Genomic DNA, 17,733 nt, shown 5'->3' on the forward strand with positions numbered 1-17,733 from the left:
CTCACCTCATCCTTCTCTCTTACCACATCCCCAACTAATACCCCAGACCTGTTACCCCTCTCACCTCATCCTTCTCACTCACCACATCCCCAACTAATACCCCAGACCTGTTACCCCTCCCACCTCATCCTTCTCTCTTACCACATCCCCAACTAATACCCCAGACCTGTTACCCCTCCCACCTCATCCTTCTCACTCACCACATCCCCAACTAATACCCCAGACCTGTTACCCTCTCACCTCATCCTTCTCACTCACCACATCCCCAACTAATACCCCAGACCTGTTACCCCTCCCACCTCATCCTTCTCACTCACCACATCCCCAACAAACCCAGACCTGTTACCCCTCCCACCTCATCCTTCTCTCTCACCACATCCCCAACTAATACCCCAGACCTGTTACCCCTCCCACCTCATCCTTCTCTCTCACCACATCCCCAACTAATACCCCAGACCTGTTACCCCTCCCACCTCATCCTTCTCACTCACCACATCCCCAACTAATACCCCAGACCTGTTACCCCTCCCACCTCATCCTTCTCACTCACCACATCCCCAACTAATACCCCAGACCTGTTACCCCTCCCACCTCATCCTTCTCACTCACCACATCCCCAACTAATACCCCAGACCTGTTACCCCTCCCACCTCATCCTTCTCACTCACCACATCCCCAACTAATACCCCAGACCTGTTACCCCTCCCACCTCATCCTTCTCACTCACCACATCCCCAACTAATACCCCAGACCTGTTACCCCTCCCACCTCATCCTTCTCACTCACCACATCCCCAACTAATACCCCAGACCTGTTACCCCTCTCACCTCATCCTTCTCACTCACCACATCCCCAACTAATACCCCAGACCTGTTACTCCTCTCTCTCCTCCTTCCAGCCATGCGCCCATCCAACTCTGTGACCTTTGAACCCGGGGTGGAGCGAGGTGTTCCCTGGGGTCATGACCTCTTTACCTTTGTGACATCAGCAGCAGGCCACATGATGCGGACACTCCAGAGACCAAGGAAGAACCGGCCGTCCAAACGTCAAGTGAACCACCGGCGCTTCCTTCACAACATGATCCAGAGGTGTGTGTGTACCGTATGTGTTTCAGGTGAGAGTGAGTGTCATTATAAGATGCCATAAACTTAAATGTTATACTGCCCATTCTCTCAAACAGGAAGTTTGCAGAGATAGAGACAGCCAATCACCAGCTTGCGTCTGTCCTCTTCTCAGCGGAGGTGGCGAATAGCGACACACCTTCCCCATCACGACAGCCAATAACCACTGACCTATCTAACAGCACCTCTAAAGAAGGTATTCTCTCTTTAATAATTGACATCCAGGTAACTTGATGCATAAATTAAGCAAACTGGGCTCCTATGTTGTTTATACTTATCTTCACCTTTTGTCCTTTCTCCTCCCTCTGAATGAACCACCATTTTGACTCCGTCTCCCCTCCAGCTCCTGTAAGTGAAGAAGCAGACCTTTCCCTTTGTTCACATGAAACTGAAGCCCTTGCAACAGATCAGAATGACCCTGGAGACCAATGGAGACTCAACCCCAAACGACTCCAAATGGACCAGTCCAACAGCAACACTCCAAGTAAAGGAACATACCAAAAGACTCATAAACAGGGGAGCAGAATAGAAAATCAAACTGACTACAGGTCATCCATAACATCAGAGAAAACCATTGTCTTAGAACAAGAGGGGGAACACTTTCACACAGAACCCTTCAGTTGTGATATCACTTCAGAGGAGAGCCTTTATAGCTGGATCGACAGCATTAGAGAGAAATATGAAACACAACTCAGACGCGACTCAAATTCAAACATCACGGCCCCAACTCAAAACCAGAGGGCTCTACTCAAAACATGGATACCTCAACTTTCAACCCATTACCCCTCTCGCCCGGACTCTCCCCTCTGTCCCTAGACTCCTGTGACTTTGGGGTCACAACGGTCGAAGACAACGCAGCCTGCTCCCAGTCCCAAAACAATATGGCAGACAGTGAGACAGTGGAGAGCCAGAGAATGGATGTGCTGAGGCTGTGGGACTCAGAGGTTGAACCACAGAATGATGGGGGGTTTAGGGACGGCATGGACCCTCATGCCCATCTAGAGACCATCTGGGGGTCTCCTGGTGAAGAGAGGAGCCTAGCCAATAATGTGCACGTTGATGACATCACGTTTCTGAACCAATCTGAGAGTTTCATAGAGAAGTTGATGCTCCACACCAGCAGCAGCAGTGACGCTAGATCTGAGATGGAGCAGATTGACTGTGATAGAGGGCAGTATGAATACGGATCTGGATACGGATGCTCTATAGATCCAGTAACAGCCATAAGAGACTTCATAAGTGGCCAGGGCAGTTCACAGTGTATGTTGGAGAGTGCTGTGGGGAGACAAGGTACAGATAGGCAGTTCACCTGTTTAAATATTACCCCAAACCAACTGTCCACCTCTGTAGGCTACCATTGTGACTTCCCAGACCCCAACATCCTCCAGAGGTCTTGTCCCCAACAAGATGTACCTTCTCATTGGTGAATGATGATATGAGTCAGAGTTGTATTCCTTTGAGGGAGTGGCCAGATCCTTCCCTGCCCCAGTTCACACCCCTCATTCACATCAGGTTCTAACCCCGCCCCTGGAAGATGATTGGTTGTTCACTGATATCATGGGGGGCCCATCAGTGTGAGTAGTTCATCCCGCTAACGGCCAAATTGCTGCAGTGCCACTAAAAATGGGGAATGATACTTCACCTTATAAATGATCTATTGTGGTTCGACTGTATTAGTGTATTCACTTCTTTATGTGTGTAATGTTAACTTATTGATAAATGGTGAAACGTAATTAAATAGGTCAGTCTCTCCTTACAATAAATTACAGTAAATGTGTGCATGTAACTGGGTGTTCACCAAACCAATAAACAAATTGAAACACACAAAATGTCAAAACCAACAACATATATTAAAGTTCACCCCAGTCAGATATGTTTTATAATTACAGCATCATAAACCAAAAATGGCTTACAAACAACACATTTCCAAAATGTTCCATTTCCACAGAAGCCATAAAAGAAAGAAAAATAACAAAATAATACAATAATAATAACACCTTTGAAAAAGCACCGGTCTCGCTACAGATGCACAGACACTTTAGTTCTCTGATCACATGCCAGGGGTCAGCCAATAACCTTTAACCTCAAACCAACCTTCCTATTACTTCCCCTGAAGACCAAACCTAGATAGTTTAAAATGTAGTGATCTTAGTGTTCAAAATGTGAAAACTTTAAAGTGACAGTTTGCATCCAAATAACATTTAAAAAATCAGCTCAGATCTTTGACAAATCAGTTAGATTTACATATAAACCTGTATCATCTTCAGAGAGATGGGACTGACTGAACCAATGACAGCCGCTGATAATGTCTGAGTCTGGTCAATTACTGCCCTCCTAGTGGTGCATATGTAAAGTGCAGAATCGACAGTAATTTACATAACAATGTATTTTTTTGCCAAATAAATCACATGAAGAGGAAGAAAAGAAAAGGCCAAATACACGTTGTCGTTTTTTCAGTAATCAAATACTAATAGAACTAATTCTTAATTCAAATATCCCATGTCCTCATTAGGTTGCTAGTTCTAAAGATCCAACTGTTTCTATAGTACTGTCATGAAAATTATCAAAATGGATCTTGGCTTTGCTCTCCACTGTGTCAAGCTTGAGTTTGACATGAGATAATGATGGGGAACTGTACCTTTGCTCTGATAAATGCTCTTTAAATCAACCTTTTAGTAATTCAACCCTGCATGCTTTTCAACAGGGAATGTCCTAGTCTTTATGTGGAGGGAGATAAACATTCTTCCTTGGGCAAGAGCAGACAACCGTGATTACCGAAGAGACTATGCGGCCAATGCTATTATTATTTTAGAATGCACCACCATGCAAATATGTAGCGTTTTACTAGACTGAGCAGCAAAACGCCCCTATGTCAAGGTGCCCTGTGTCTGTAAGTATGTGGACATGACATCTACTCCCTGTACAGACTTCTGCTGTGTCAGGCATAGTGGTTATGGGGCTTAGAGGAGTTAAAATATAAACAATATACATTAACAAAAAGGCTTTGCACTTGTTAAACTTGAATGAATCGTGAATGTTGTTGGAGATTAAAGGGGGCGGGGCATGTATACTCTAATATTCTTAAAATCACATCTTCTAACCGGCTAGAGATCTCCTTGTCTGTCACTTAATGAAAAGACACAATTTTGGACGATTCGACCGATTATGTCTTCCGCAAAAAACACTATTATGATATCAGAGGAGAGAAGCCTAGAGCGTTGCTGTTCTAGAATGATCTATACAGAAATGATGGGTAGGAACAGGGTTTTCTTGGTGCTTCATATTACAGATCTGAAGACAATGAACTCAACGGAAGTTGCTGGAAAAAGTCCTCAACTTTTGTCTGTTATTCCAGAGGGTAGTTCCATGAATTTACAGTGGAAATTCCCCAACAGTAGTCTCCGCCATAGTACTCTACTTGAATCTATTCTATTCTACTAGGTATACTACAATACGTCCCTTTTTCTCATCCATACGCCCACCATTTGGTTAAACACAAAAGCTTTGTTCCATAAATATATTACACAATGAATGAATAATGAAAAATATTACAATGTACAATATGTATTTTTGATAAAAACAAAAGATATGGATGCTTATGATATGTTGAGAATGACTAGTAGTCTGGAAACATCAACATTACGTCCTCAATTTTCCTGTTTTCCTGTTCTGTGTAAGTGATTCCAGTGTTCTGCTCCACAGGTGAGTTCTGATATAGTGTTGGTTACTGTCTTAAATGTCTGTCATCTCTCTGTCCAATATATTTCCAGTGCATTCCCTACTAACCAAGACCTACAAACTTCCCTAACATCCTGATACACTGTAAAATAGAACAACCAATACCCCATCCCGTAATTATTTAACAACATAAGTCTACATAGATAGACAGATGTTGTTAACCACAACCCACCTAGTAATTGTGACTCTGCTCTTAACCTCTCTCTATTGCCATGGTTACAGTATGTGTGAGGCCCTGCCTTCCTTTCTATCAGTGCCAGTGATACCACACCAGTATGTCAACTACCAATGATATGTCTGAACAGACTGGAAATAATAAAAAAAACAACCAGCGGCAATAAATTATTTAGGATTATGCTCATATTCAGACTGATATAAATTACATAGATTCAACTGCCTGTACTTTATAAGAAGCGATATGTTAAAGACTTGAGTTAAAGAAACTATCTACCTACTGTAGCTATCTACCTATACCTACCTATGCAATCCATTGGCCTATCTACAGTAACTACATATCTGTCTCTATCTAAAAAGGTAAATGAATGTCTAGATAACCCAGATGCAGAGCACAGCACTGAAGCCAGACTGCATGGAGGTTCAGCTTTTTTGCAATAGTGTTTGATGCAACTGCAATAACATGTTTGGTTGTCATCGCTTGTCATGACAAAAGATATCAACATTTCATCATCTTATGATAATCATAAGATAGATTGATAAGGTCTACGATGATGCCGGTGTTTATACCCTAGCCAGTTTCACCAGTATGTGTGATGATGGAGTGAAATATCATCAGTCTTTTTCTATAAAAACTTGACGCATACAACATCAAGGTTGATTATCATATTTCCTTTTTCTCTCTCTCTCACTTAACCCTCTCTTCCCTGATTAATATTTTCCCCATATATGACCTAATTCAAACTACAAACAAATTAGTAATATATCCTAAAATACTTCACAGACATTCTGTGTTTGTTTTCTAAAATACGTTTTCAAATAATAATTTGGCCTAAAAATTGTATTCAAGTGAGAGAGAGAAAGATCAACAATTTGTGGGAGCTTCTCCCAGGCTTGTTAACATACAGAAGAGCATATCAGCTGTCTTTCACACTAGCAGTCAATGAGCGATTTACAAGACACACACTGACAGAGGGACTAAAGAAACATTTATCAGTCCCCTGTGTGTGTGTGTGTTTCTCTAGTCTTGCAAAACGTCTTCCCAAACATGCAGATTGTCATTAACCCATTTGAGGAGTGGAACATTATTCGGAGTGTTCTATTCCAGGATTCTACAGCATTCTAGAACATTTAGCAGCCCTTTGTGATGTCATCAGCTAGAACGCTAAACACAGGGCGGAATATTGTCAGAGCTCCTCAAAGGGTTAAACATGGCTTTACATTGATAGTGGCCAGTAGCCATCTTATTTCTGGCATTTGAAGCGTAATACAGTTTCATAATAATAGAACATGGCTATGCTGATATAATTAGCTTTCCCTCAGATTTCTGGGAGATTAAGTTTCCCCCAGTGAGATTACAGTCCATATTCTTGCTCAAGAATCATCATCAAATCATCTTCCCCTCTTGTAGTGTGTGTGTGTGTGTGTGTGTGTGTGTGTGTGTGTGTGTGTGTGTGTGTGTGTGTGTGTGTGTGTGTGAGAGAGAGCGAGAGTGTGAGTGTATGCTCTCTGTTCTAGTTTGGACTGCAGAGGAACTAGTTTAAAGTGCTGGACCAGTTAGTCAGTCTATGTGAGTGTGTATTTGTATGTAGGCCTATGAGTCTGTGTGAGTATGTATCTGTATGTATGCATGTGTATGAGTGTGTGTTACTCAGTGTCGTTGAGGCTGTATGGTGGGGGGGGTCCCAGACTGTTGTTTTCAGAGGGGGGTGTGGGGGTGCCGGGCCCAGTACCAGAAGAAGGGGTCGGGGAGGGGGGGGGCTCCTCCGAGTCAGAGTTCTCACACGACAGGTCATCCACCAACGCCCTGCGACCTGAACGCATCCCTAGGGGCAACGGAGCACGCCTGGGGGGGAGAGAGGTGGGAGAGAGGGTCATGGAGATGGAGAGGAGGTAAAGGGTGTGTTTATCATATCTGACATGATCAACCGTCTCTAAGAGGGACTGGAAAGGCAATAGCCCTCTTGTGGTATAAAGGTGACTAAACCACTGAGACATCAAACTAATAAGAGGACAGTATTTCTTCAGTTTAATATATACTGCAGTCCACACAACTAACTGAAATCTTAACTTAATGAATTGCACACGCACACACACACACACACACACACACACACACACACACAGAGACCTACTTCTCTGGTTTCCGTTCAGATGTGGTGATGCTGAGTGGAGTGGAGTGTGAGGCAGACAGATGGACAGCGTGTCAGTGTTAGATGGGGTCAATGGAAGAAAAACACATGCAATAATAAAACATAAAACAGGGTGGTAGTAGGTGGCAATGGAACTCAAAATATACAATGGATCTGGGAGGGTCACTCAGATTACACACACACACACACACACACACACACACACACACATACACACCACACACAGTGGTAGTATTACCTGAGCTGGCTGCGTAGAGCGGTGATCTCACGGGTCATGCTCTGGGAGCTGTCAGTAAGCTCCTCCATCTCTCTCTGCAGTTTACGTCTCTGGGCGTTGGAACGAGAGTTATCCTCCTCCACCTCCTCGAGCTGCCTCTTCAGCTGCCTCAGCCGGCCCATAGATTTATCCAACTGGAGAGAGGAGGGAGGGTGTAGGGGGAGAGAAGAAGAGAATGGGTAAAGAGGAAGAGGAGAAGACAATAGAGGAAGGGGGGATGTGTATCAGAGAGGGACGGACGGAGAGAGATAGACAGATTAAGCACAGAACAGGAGGACTGGGATTACATCCCACAGATTAAATTCCAGATGATTTTTGAGAGGGGGGGTTCAGTATCACCCCTACCTCTCCACTGTAGAGGGATGCGGGATTATTTTGTTCAGTATCATTTGGGAGGAGATAACCCCTACCTTCCCCTGGTGCCAGGGCTGGATTAGATTAGGATTGGGATTAGCAGGACCAACCACTCATTTTGGGATGAAAACACACCCTACTGTATCTCTCCATTTCTATGGTGAACTCACAGAGAAGAGGTTTCATACCTGTTCTCTGTACTGGTCTGTACTGGTTCATACCTGTTCTCTGTACTGGTCTGTAATGGTTCATACATGCTCTCTGTACTGGTCTGTACTCTGTTCTCTGTACTGGTCTGTAATGGTTCGTACCTGTTCTCTGTACTGGTCTGTACTCTGTTCTCTGTACTGGTCTGTAATGGTTCGTACCTGTTCTCTGTACTGGTCTGTACTCTGTTCTCTGTACTGGTCTGTAATAGTTCATACCTTTTCTCTGTACTGGTCTGTACTCTGTTCTCTGTACTGGTCTGTAATGGTTCGTACCTGTTCTCTGTACTGGTCTGTACTCTGTTCTCTGTACTGGTCTGTAATGGTTCGTACCTGTTCTCTGTACTGGTCTGTACTCTGTTCTCTGTACTGGTCTGTAATGGTTCGTACCTGTTCTCTGTACTGGTCTGTACTCTGTTCTCTGTACTGGTCTGTAATGGTTCGTACCTGTTCTCTGTACTGGTCTGTACTCTGTTCTCTGTACTGGTCTGTAATGGTTCGTACCTGTTCTCTGTACTGGTCTGTACTCTGTTCTCTGTACTGGTCTGTAATGGTTCGTACCTGTTCTCTGTACTGGTCTGTACTCTGTTCTCTGTACTGGTCTGTAATGGTTCGTACCTGTTCTCTGTACTGGTCTGTACTCTGTTCTCTGTACTGGTCTGTAATGGTTCGTACCTGTTCTCTGTACTGGTCTGTACTCTGTTCTCTGTACTGGTCTGTAATGGTTCGTACCTGTTCTCTGTACTGGTCTGTACTCTGTTCTCTGTACTGGTCTGTAATGGTTCGTACTTGTTCTCTGTACTGGTCTGTACTCTGTTCTCTGTACTGGTCTGTAATGGTTCGAAAAATACACTGTTCTCTGTACTGGTCTGTACTCTGTTCTCTGTACTGGTCTGTAATGGTTCGTACCTGTTCTCTGTACTGGTCTGTAATGGTTCGTACCTGTTCTCTGTACTGGTCTGTACTATGTTCTCTGTACTGGTCTGTAATGGTTCGTACCTGTTCTCTGTACTGGTCTGTAATGGTTCGTACCTGTTCTCTGTACTGGTCTGTACTCTGTTCTCTGTACTGGTCTGTAATGGTTCGTACCTGTTCTCTGTACTGGTCTGTAATGGTTCGTACCTGTTCTCTGTACTGGTCTGTAATGGTTCGTACCTGTTCTCTGTACTGGTCTGTACTCTATTCTCTGTACTGGTCTGTAATGGTTCGTACCTGTTCTCTGTACTGGTCTGTAATGGTTCGTACCTGTTCTCTGTACTGGTCTGTAATGGTTCGTACCTGTTCTCTGTACTGGTCTGTAATGGTTCGTACCTGTTCTCTGTACTGGTCTGTAATGGTTCGTACCTGTTCTCTGTACTGGTCTGTAATGGTTCGTACCTGTTCTCTGTACTGGTCTGCATGTCTCCTCTCGTCCTCCGCCTGCATCATCACCTCCTTCAGTTTTTTCTCTGTCTTCCTCACCAGCTTGTTGGCTATTGCTCGCTCCCTGGGGGAGGGGAGAAAGTCTGTGAGTCAGGTTTCATCCCCATACCCAGAACATACAGTCAGAATAGTAGTGGAAGAAGTGAGATGTTAGAGAGAGGAGAGGAGAGGGAAAGGGCAGGGAGGGAAGTAAAGAGAGAGGAGGGGGAGTGAGGAAAGGAACAAGGTGAGAGATAGTGTGAGGGGAAATCCATAAGAGAATGTGTGTGTTCCCCTCACTGTCTCTCCTGCTCCAGCTGCTCCTCCATGCCATCCATCTTGGCCTCCAGGGCGGCGACACTGAGCCTGTGTTTTCCCCTGACCGCTCCCTCCATCTCCCCCAGCTTCAGCTTCAGCTCCTTGTTATGCCTCTCCAGAGCCTCCCTGGCCCCCTCAGCCTTCTGGCACAGGGTCCTCTCTCCCTGCAGCTGCACCGTCAGAGTCTCCACCTGGGGAGGGAGAGGGGAGAGAGAGGGATAGAAAGGGAGATTAAAAGTAAGAAAAACGGACAAATGAAAACCGAGTCCAGGATACTGTGTGTGTGTGTGTGTGTGTACCTGAAGTGTAGTCTTCCTGTGTCTCTCGGCCACTAGTTCAGCGTTACTCTGCTCCTCCTCCAACTCCTCCTCCAGCTGAGTGACTCGCGCCTCCAACCTCCGCTTCTCATCACACAGAGCAGACCTGACAACACACACTCACCGTGAGTAATACACACGCATAATACACAGGAATACACACACGTGAGCACACACACACAGAAAGGCAAGTAGAAAGAGAGATACTGACTTCCCAGTGGAGCTGTTGACGATCTCATCAGCCATCTCATCTCTCTCCTGCTGGGCCTGTCTCCTCATCCTCTCAGACACTGATAAATCCTAGAGAGAGAGAGAGAGAGAGAGAGAGAGAGAGAGAGAGAGAGAGAGAGAGAGAGAGAGAGAGAGACAGAAAGAGAGAGAGACAGAAAGAGAGAGAGAGAGAGAGAGAGAGAGAGAGAGAGAGAGAGAGAGAGAGAGAGAGAGAGAGAGAGAGAGAGAGAGAGAGAGAGAGAGAGAGAAAGAGAGAGACAGAGAGAGAGAGATAGCGTTACCATCCTAAAACACAAGAGGTTGTGTCTTCGCAAATCTCTCACACACACACCAGCACGCACACACACCTCTGTAAGCTGCAGTAGCTCCGCCTCCAGGGTCTGCAGGCGCTTCTCTGTGTCTTTTGATTGGACGACCACCTCGTCACGGGCCAGCTTGGACTCATCCAGCTCACGAAGCACTTCCTTCATCTGAACCTGAGAGAGCACGAAAAGGAGGGTAAATTAAAATATGGTTTTCCACAAGGCTCTGTGCTGGGACTCTTAAAGTTCTCATTATAGCTGGTTTATAGGTGGTTTATAGATCAGTTAACTGCACAGCATTTAATCTCTGACCGAGCAAGCAGCATTAGAAAGAAAGAAGGGGGGTGTAGCTTACCTGCAGTCTCCGTAGCTGCCTAAGCCCCTCCTCCCTGCCACGATTGGCTGTCTCCACCTGGGCCTCAGCCTCCTGTAGCTCCGCCTCCAGTTGCTTCTTGACGGACATGGCCTGAGAGCGTTGACTCCTCTCCTCCTCTAGCTGGGTCTCCAACTCCCTCACCTGGGGGGGAAAGGAGAGAAAGCGAAGGGGAGAGGGGAGAGGGGGATGGAAAGGAAGGAAACAGCAGAGAAAGAGAGAAGTTCAGCATCTAATCCAAATGAATAACTGTCTCCCCATATTCAGGCTTGATACACTCCTCTTCTTCTCTCTTCTCTACATACCTGTTTGTTGAGAGACCTCCTCTTCTCCTCTCCTTTCTCCTCCTTGGTGCTGATCTCTCTCTCAAACTGGGCCCTGAGGGCTTGGAGGGTGACCTCGAGCCTCAGCCTGGAGTTCTCCGCCTCCCCCAGCTCCTCTTCCAGCTCCTGGGTCTGAGTGCGCAGGGACTCAGCCTCTGTCTCCAGGGCTCGCCGGGAACGCTCCAACTCATGCACCTGACACAGGAGGAGAGAAATGTGTGCTAGTTGTGAGATAAACAACCATGGCCATTTTCACTCTGTAATACACACACACATTTCCGCCCACATTTACACACACACACGTACATTCTTCCCCACATCATCCTGTTGATTGACTAGTTGTTCCATGTCTATGCGGAGCTGCTTGTTAGATCTCTCCAGCTCGTCCCTCTGATCTTGTGCCTCCTGCAAGAGTAGATGGGAATCATGAAGTATCAAGACTCACTTTATTTAGATGAACAGGAAAACAACTGTTAATGCTGATAACTGGATAATAATCTGTGTAGTCATTCCAGTGGTACCTGCAGGGCTCGTGCCAGTGCCAGTGAGCGTGTTTCCTTCTCTCTACTGTCTGCCTCGGCCCTGTCTCTCTCCTCAGCCAGCCGGGCACTCACCGCCTTCTCCTCTGACAGGCACTGAGGGGGCAAAGGGCAGGGGTTACGTCACGGGACATTATGTCATTATGGTTACCCTTAACCTCTAACCCCTGAATTCTGACCTGGTCAAACTTCTTCTGCCTCTTCTCCAAGGCGGTGCAGTTCTGTCTCTCTCTCTGCAGGGCCAGGGTCATGTCCTCTATCTCCTCCCTCAACCTCTCCCTCTGCCGATCCACTCGTTCCTTCTCCTCCTCCTTCTGTCGTTCTCTCTGGACGGCCTGGTCCAGGTCTCTCTGCAGTTTCCTGCGCGTCTCCTCTCCTGCCTCCACCGTCGCATTCACCTCCTCCGACTGCCTCCGCAACTCAGCCAGCTAGAGACGGATGGAGGGAGAGCAGGAGAGAGGGAGAGAGGGAGTCATGGTGAGGAGGAAGATAGACTTACTGTAGAAAACAACTGAACATGTTTTATATTATAATCTATAGGAAAGTTGCTTTTTCCACATAATGATGATTACCTGCTGAGTGTGAGTCTGTATCTGCCTGGAGAGCTCCTTGGCGCTCTCCTCTTCCTCCTCCACTCTCTCCATCAGTCCACTCCTCTCCTCCTCCAGAGCTCTCACCCTGGAGCCCAGAGACAGCTTCTGACGAGTCTCATCCTGGAGTAGCTCCTGAGAGAAAGCATATCACCATGGAAGTGGTTAAAAACAGAGGATGAACGAGTTGGCAGTGTGTGTGTGTGTGTGTGTGTGTGTGTGTGTGTGTGTGTGTGTGTGTGTGTGTGTACCTGAGCATCGTGGAGCTGGCTCTCCAGGCTGCTGACCTCCTTGTTGAGACGGAGGGATTTGGAGTCGGAGGAGGAGAGAGAACTAGAGAGGGTCTCCATCTCAGACTGTAGTTTGTGCAGTCGGTTCTCTCTCTCCTCCCTCTCTCTGTCGGCCTGTGCGAGGCGTGCGGTCAGCTCCTGGAGTTGACCCTCTGCCCTCTTGCGGCCCCTCTCACTCTCCATGCGGCCCCCCTGCAGGGACTTCAGCTCTGAGGCCAAACTCACCCTCTCCTCCTCTAATACAATCTTGGCCTTCTCTAGGGATTGACGGGCCTGGGGAGACAATACAACATAAGGAATTACTACATACATACGATACGCATAGAAAAACACTACATTATAGACTTCACAGTGACCAGTCTACAGAGAGAGAATAGCAGGCTGAGTCACTACCGACATTGTACTGAGGAAGTAACACACTCAATATGCACAGAGAGTCACTACATAGGCTACATTCTGTGTGTGTGTGACTCACCCGCTTGCTGTTGTCCAGTTGTTCCTGCAGGTTGTCTATGGCAGAGCAGTGCTTGACTCGGAGCTCTGAGAGCTGGCCCTCGTGACGTCTCGTCTCCTCCTCAACACACCTCTGGAGCTCCCCCAACTCTGCCTCTCTACGAGACCTGAGTTCCTGCTGGGCCGCCGTGGTGTCCAGTGTGTCTTCCAGCTCTGTCCTCAGGGCCTCCAGCTCCTCCCCCAGGTCTCGCCTCTGTTTCTCTGCCCTCTCTCTCATCCCTCGTTCATTCTCCACCTCCTCCTTCAGCTCTGACACCTGAGACATGGCCTCTCTCAGAGCCCTCTGAGCCTCAGTCCTTCGTGCACCCTCCTCCTCCAACCTGGGAAAGAGAGAGATAAAGAACTAGAGAAGTCAAATATGGTGTTCCGCAAGGCACTGTGCTGGAACTGTTCCCATTAACATTATTGAGAGAGAGAAAGGGGTTTTGTAACACTATGCAAAGGAGGGGGTGATATTTCCACTCTTCTCAAGGTGTGTGAATGTACAGTATAGATCTCCTCTCACCTCCCCTGTAGGGTTGTGATATCCTTCTCTCTCTGAGCCAGGGTGCCCCTGAGTTCAGCGGACAGTAGTCCCAGGTCAGAGAGCTGCTCCTGAGCCTCCACAGCCTCTCCCTCCATCCTCCTCCTCCACTTCTCCTGCTCCAGACGACCCTGCTCCTCACGCTTCAACCGCTCTACAGGAGGGAAGGGGAAGAAGAGAAAGGAAAGAGAAAATAATTCATACTAGGACAATGTAGACACGTTTCTGAAACAGTGTTGAGTGTTCATCCAACGTATGTCATAATGTTAAGTATGCATAACAAGTGCCACCAGTTTGGAACAAGCTTTACCCTCCAGGTCAGCGATGACTGCTTCCTGTTTGTTTTTCAGTTTGTTGAGACTCTTGGTCTTCTCCTCTTCCTCAGTCAGCGAGTCTGTCACCTCATTCAACCTCTCCTCCAGCTGCTTCTTCTCCTGAGAGACAGAGACAACATGGAGAAATGAAGTTCCAGCTGAGTCAACCCTGGCTTCAGTCCTGTCCAGGATAAAATAAATGTTACAGTTAAATGCTGTCTAGGGTATATACTGTAGCCAGTGTAACTATGGTTACCTTGCTGAGGCGGTCTCTCTGTTCTCCAGTGCTCAGCATCTCTGTCTCCAGACTCTTGACCTTAGTCTCCAGGGTAACCTTCTCCAACTGGAGGCGCTGTCTGGCCGACTCCTCCTCCTCCAACTGCTCCTCCAGATCCTGAGAGGAGGAGAGAGGAGAGGGGAGGAGAGAAGGAGGGAGAGGGGAGGAGAGGAGGAGAGGAAGAGAGATGAAGAGAGAGAGGGGGGTGACAGAACATTAGGCAGATTGAGAGATACAGTTAGACCCTCTCATCTAAAGCTGCTCTCTTCATCATTGTCATGTGCTTCATGTCCCCTTCTCTGTCTTCCACTCTCCCACAACCCCCTCACTGTGCTGTACCGTCACGTGCTGCTGCATCTTCTTCTTCTCATTGGTCATCTGAACGCCCCTCTCCTCCTCCTCCTCCAATCGGCCCTCCAGCTCCCCCAGTATTTCCTCCAGCTCCTGCTTCCTACTGACCAGTCTGGCCCTCATCTCCTCCGCCTCCGCAAACAGCTCCGCCTCCGCCTGCAGCTGGTCTGTCAGCACCGCCTTCTCCTCCATCAGCTAGGAACGAGGTGAGATGGGAGAAAGGGGGAGGGGGAGAAAGAGCGAGAGAGGTAAGTGTTCTGGTCTCTCTACCTGTTGGTGCTTTCTTATCCACTTTGTTGTACAGAGAGAGAGAGAGAGGCTAGAGAGAGAGGGAGAGAGCTAGAGAGAGAGGGAGAGAGCTAGAGAGAGAGGGAGAGAGCTAGAGAGAGAGGGAGAGAGCTAGAGAGAGAGGGAGAGAGCTAGAGAGAGAGGGAGAGAGCTAGAGAGAGAGAGAGAGCGAGAGAGGCAGAGGTAGAGCGAGAGAGGTAGAGGTAGAGAGAGAGAGGGAGAGATAGATTGATAGATAGATAGAGAAAGGAAAGGTGTGTTGCCTGTGCGTGTTTCTTGTCCAGCTCAGTGTAGTCCTGTTCCACTCTGGTCAGGTTGTCTTTGGCATTCTTAAGCTCCGCCTCCCTCACCTGGATCTCCTCGTCCTGACGAGTGACCTGCAGCAGAGGCTTCACCTGGGGGACACGGGGTCAGAGGTCAGGGGTTAGGTCACATACCTGTGCTAGAGTGTGTATAGTGTGTGTGTGTGTGTGTGTGTACCTTGGTGAACAGCCTCCACCATTGCCAGTTCCTGAGTTTGAGGTAGGCAGCACAGTTCCTCTGCATCACTCTCATAGCACTCAGCTGCTGCTGCTTCTTCAGGAAGGCCCTACAGAGAGAGACAGAGAGAGAGAGACAGAGAGAGTCAACATCGAGAGAGACAGAGAGAGTCAACACACAGAGAGAGACTGTGCCTCAAAACCTAATGTCTACCTGGCCCACCACTCCACCCTGGACTTGAACAGCCTTTACGACCAGGTCCACCTCTACAAGGCAGCAATCCCAACTTTTGCCAGGACCCTGAAGGACGTCACCCTCAACCGTAGCCCCTCACACAGGAGCAACAGAGCAACGGACACCCCGCCCAGACCAGCGAAACACCCTCCCAGACCTGCAAGACCCCCTCCTAAAGGACCTGCACCGAGAGAACCCACGCCAAGAGGACCTACACCGACAAAAAAAAGTAACAAGACCAGAGCGACTACAGTAGTGAATAATATTTTTTATACTGGCCCCCTAAAAAATGGCATGCGCTGAAGGAGAATGACAGAACAGACCACAGCATCACCAGCCACACCCCAACCAGCTAAGACCACCCCAAGCAAAATCTGGCCACACCCTATATAGGCCCCCCCATATCAGACCTATGCCCCTTCTGCCCACCCCATGCCCCCCGCCCCTGCGGCAAGGACCTCAACATGACAGCAGGACATATGCCCAGGCCGTGAGCAGAGCAACAGGCCCAACCACCCACTATTACACCCGCCCAAGCACCACCATGCGACCTAAGAGGTATGTATCAGATGCTCTACATGCTCTGCTCACACCTACTGTGATGGTCCAGGCCTAAACCACACAAAAACACAACACTAGACACTATGGAACACAAAGCTTTTACTATCTCATCCTGGAATATACAAGGTCTGAGGTCATCTGCGTTTGGCCTAAAGAGCAGGAACTCAGACTTCATCAAAGAAATTGGAAATACAGACAAATGTCATCCTACAAGAAACGGACCCACTGGTTGCCCTCTAGGTTACAGAGAGCTGGTAGTCACATCCACCAAACTACCAGGTGTGAAACAGGGAAGAGATCAGGGGGTATGCTAATTTGGTATAGAGCAGACCTAATCCATTCTATTAAATGAGTAAAAACAGGAAAATGGTACATCTGGCTAGAAATTAATAAGGAAATGATCTCAACAGAGAAAAATGTCCTCATGTGTGCTACCTATAGCCCCCCAATAGAATCCCCATACTTTAACGATGACAGCTTCGCCATCCTAGAGGGGGAGATAAACCATTTCCAGGCCCAGGGACATGTACTAGTCTGTGGAGATCTAAATGCCAGAACTGGACAATAACCAGACACCCTCAGCACACAGGGGGACAAACACCTACCTGGAGGTGACAACATTCCCTCCCCCATATGCCCCCCTAGACACAACTATGATAACATAACCAACAAAAACGTGTCACAACTCCTGCAGCTCTGTCGGATGCTGGTTATGTACATAGTCAATGGTAGGCTTCGAGGGGACTCCTATGGTAGGTACACATATAGCTCATGTCTTGGCAGTAGTACTGTAGACTACTTTATCACTGACCTCAACCCAGAGTCTCTTAGAGCGTTCACAGTCAGTCCACTGACACTCCTATCAGATCACAGCAAAATCACAGTCTACTTGAACAGAGCTATCAATCACGTTTGAAATGTTCTACCCTCTTGTGGCTTTGAGTCAGTGACTCAATATTAAGAAATGCTATAGATGGAAGGAAAGTAGTGTGGAAATCTACCCAAAAACTATTAGACAACAACAAATTCAATCCGCTTCTAGACAATTTCCGGGACAAAATGTTTCACTGTAATAGTGAAGGTGTAAACTTGGCAGTAGAAAACCTAAACAGTATATTTGACCTCTCAGCTTCCCTATCAAATCTTAGCAGACAACCTAAGAAAATTAACAACAATGACAAATGGCTTGATGAAGAATGCAAAAACCTAAGAAAGAAATTGAGAAACCTATCCAACCGAAAACATAGAGACCCAGAAAACCTGAGCCTACGCCTTCACTGTGGTGAATCACTAAAACAATCCAGAAATACACTACGGAAAAAGAAGGAACAGCACATCAGAAATCAGCTCAATGTAATTGAAGAATCCATAGAATCTAACCACTTCTGGGAAAATTGGAAAACAAACAACAACATGAAGAGTTATCTATCCAAATGGAGATGTATGGATAAACTACTTCTCCAATCTTGTTGGCCCTATAACAAA

General features: G+C 47.1%; 2 protein-coding genes across 2 annotated transcripts; one reads left to right on the forward strand and one right to left on the reverse strand.

The window, feature by feature from the left end:
- Positions 1–419: 419 nt before the first annotated feature.
- Positions 420–3,498, forward strand: LOC121542891. Its single transcript, XM_041852497.2, has 3 exons — positions 420–1,088; positions 1,181–1,317; positions 1,465–3,498. The coding sequence occupies exons 1-3, from the start codon at positions 901–903 to the stop codon at positions 1,935–1,937; spliced, it is 798 nt and encodes a 265-aa protein (XP_041708431.2). The 5' UTR covers positions 420–900; the 3' UTR covers positions 1,938–3,498.
- Positions 2,953–15,562, reverse strand: myh14 (myosin, heavy chain 14, non-muscle; the record flags this gene model as incomplete). Its single annotated transcript, XM_045208744.1, is given in 22 exon segments — positions 2,953–6,879; positions 7,169–7,198; positions 7,425–7,597; positions 9,401–9,509; positions 9,725–9,933; positions 10,042–10,165; positions 10,271–10,359; positions 10,638–10,766; positions 10,948–11,109; positions 11,271–11,483; positions 11,595–11,693; positions 11,810–11,923; positions 12,007–12,255; positions 12,400–12,552; positions 12,669–12,980; positions 13,183–13,540; positions 13,726–13,897; positions 14,054–14,177; positions 14,314–14,451; positions 14,674–14,880; positions 15,237–15,368; positions 15,454–15,562. Coding segments are annotated over 22 exon segments (3,604 nt in total), but the record flags the coding sequence as incomplete, so codon positions are not given.
- Positions 15,563–17,733: the final 2,171 nt, after the last annotated feature.

The sequence above is a fragment of the Coregonus clupeaformis genome, chromosome 28 (genome assembly GCF_020615455.1).
Source record: "Coregonus clupeaformis isolate EN_2021a chromosome 28, ASM2061545v1, whole genome shotgun sequence".
NCBI lineage: Eukaryota > Metazoa > Chordata > Actinopteri > Salmoniformes > Salmonidae > Coregonus > Coregonus clupeaformis.